General features: G+C 38.8%; 1 protein-coding gene across 1 annotated transcript in view; it reads left to right on the forward strand.

The window, feature by feature from the left end:
* Positions 1 to 2,740, forward strand: part of TRAPPC9 (trafficking protein particle complex 9) — a 453,230-nt gene that overhangs the window by 138,537 nt on the left and 311,953 nt on the right. Inside the window, exon 17 of the mRNA XM_009996696.1 lies at positions 283 to 425. Within this exon, the coding sequence (XP_009994998.1) occupies positions 283 to 425 (143 nt within the window). The remainder of the gene's footprint in view (positions 1 to 282; positions 426 to 2,740) is intronic.

Genomic DNA, 2,740 nt, shown 5'->3' on the forward strand with positions numbered 1-2,740 from the left:
ACCTCTTTGTTTTTCTGTGGTACATGTGGTAAATGAAAAGGAATAATGTAATGGGAAGTCCAGCTGACTTTATTCTGTACTCCTTAGTTTTTTTACAGGATTGGGTAAAAAAAGCAACTGTTTCCCTAAGATTATTTGTTGGATTGCAATAACAGAATGGATGGGTTAGGAGGCCAAATTCTTGAGGGCTGGTAAATCACTTCTGTGGTCCAATTTAACTGAACTTGTGAAATGCACAGTAAGGAAACATAGCTAATAAGTAATTCACTTTTCTTTCTCCAGACACTGGAAGCCATTTTGAATTTTAAGTACTCTGGTGGACCAGGACATGTTGAAGGATATTACAGGAACCTCTCCCTAGGCCTTCATGTAGAAGTAGAGCCATCTGTCTTCTTTACACGTGTCAGCACCCTTCCAGCAACGAGGTGAGCCTTCTTTTGACCCTAGGACATTTGCCTCACTGTCTCCTTTCCATTGACCATAACTTAAAGACCATGCTGGAGGCTTTCAATACCATCAGCAACATGTTGGTAAATAATTATGTGAAGACATTTTCAAAATTCTGCATTGAACAATTCAACCTCCCTTAACTGCAGACTGTGGTTAAAACTATCCATGTACATTAGGCAGTTTCTGAGGTTCAAACATCTTTTAATGACTGTTATTTTACCAGGGAAGGGAGAGCTCATGTTTATTGTAAAATTTGATGACTTCTTTCTGTGTCTCTTTGCTGTTGTGTTGTGTTGTGCATGACATTGTTTTGTGTTTGTCTAACAGAATCTTACCCAAAAATGCATGTGTAAATGGTTGTCTTTGAGTGGAAAGAATGAATTGTAATTGTTCTCTCATTTGATGTTGCTCTTTCCTGAAAGCCACAGAGTAGTTTCACATATTGTGGTGAGTTATAAAAATCATGGCAATACCTGATGGTGGGCAAATGCCAGAATTACAAAAATCTGATTACCTAAAATTCACCAGCCACTGAATACAATCAGTTTTAATTATTATTTTTACTATTTTTTTTATTTGCTGCTAAATACACAGTTCCTATTCTGTTTGTTTTTATTGATTTTATATTGCTTTATATACTGCTTAAATGAAGCAGCTTTTGCAAAAATGAATTAAGTTAATTAATAGAATAATATTATTCTATTATTTACCAATCCTTAATCAACATTTTTTTGTTACAATAAGTTCACTTATGCCAGTAGTTAAATATTCTACAACCTTTAAATCTTTAGGATGTAGTAAAACTGATGGGTCAGAGGTGGCCTTTAAACAGCTTTCATTTAAAAGATGAATAAATGAGCTTGGTTGGCTTTGTTGGGAGGAAAGAAGACAGAGAATGGCCTTTTTTTTAAGGCATAAGTACTTCTGAGGTATAAATATCGAGGAGGAAATACTCTTGTAGATGAAGGACTAAATTATTGCAAGAACATATTGTTACAGACTGCACAGGAATATGCTTTTGTTAAAAATCTCCTTCTAATTATCAGCTACCAACTGTTGAGTAGCAGGATTCTTGAAAAGCCAGTTTGCATAGAGGGAACAAGCATTTTGTTTGCTTTAAATCCTGACATTTTGCACACAGAATCATCATCATAGACTCATAGAATGGTTTGGGTTGGAAAGGACCTTAAAGATCATCCAGTTCCAACCCCCCTGCATGGGCAGGGAAACCTCCCACTAGACCAGGTTGCTCCAAGCCCCATCCAACCTGCCCTTCAACACCCCCAGGCATGGGGCAGCCACAGCTTGTCTGTGCCAGTGTCTCACCACCCTCACAGAAAAGAATTCCTTCCTAATGTCTAACCTAAATCTCCCCACTTCCAGTTAAATCCCACACATTCAATGATTTTATGATTCCCCCTCATCCTGTCACTTTATGCCTTTTATAAGAAGCCCCTCCCCAGCTTTCCTGGAGCCCCTTCAGGCACTGGAAGGTGCTCTAAGGTCTCCCTGGAGCCTTCTCTTCTCCAGGCTGAACAGCCCCAACTCTCTCAGCCTGTCTCCATGTCTCCAGGTACCATCTCTCCTGTTGGAAGGAATGATGCTCTGTTGGTAAACAGCTCTAATTTGGTCTGTAATTGGCTCTTTTACACTTGGTCTGTCAACCTGTGCTCACTCAGCTGCTTACATCCCAAAAAGACTGTCTGCACCCCCTTGTGCTACAAAATTGTTTGCCTCTCATCATGTTATATGTAATCCTTGATTCTGAATGTTTGTGGTTGCAGAGAGATGATTGTCTCATGATACATTGTCAAGAATGTTGGTATTTGAAGCAGGCCTGAAATAGGGTATGAAAGATAATGAGTTAATGTCAAAAGTTCTTCCAGTCTGTCCCACATCTCAATGAAGTCTTAAAGGGCTTCAGGGATCCATTTCCTTCACTATTTATTTGTCATAAAATGCAGGTAAATCTATATAGTAAAATAATATTTTCTGTAATGAGGCCTACCCTGCTAATTGATTGCTCATCAGGACTTTGCCCCAAAGCTACTGGTGTGATTCCAGGCCACTTGGTTTCACCAAAGTGTTTGCAAAAGAACAATGTTGATTATGATGAGGATTACCAGGAGATCCTCAGTTTGGTGGGTAGAACCTTTGGGTCATAATGAAAGCAGAGATAACTTTTCCCTTCTTGTTAACAGGGTTGGTCACATTTTCACAGAAAAAAAATCACAACACAGCCTCTTCAGCAATCAGGTTTGGGTTTGATCCTGAAATATTTACACCTCAT

Source organism: Chaetura pelagica, unplaced genomic scaffold, assembly GCF_000747805.2.
Source record: "Chaetura pelagica isolate M959 unplaced genomic scaffold, ChaPel_1.0 scaffold260, whole genome shotgun sequence".
Taxonomy (NCBI): domain Eukaryota; kingdom Metazoa; phylum Chordata; class Aves; order Apodiformes; family Apodidae; genus Chaetura; species Chaetura pelagica.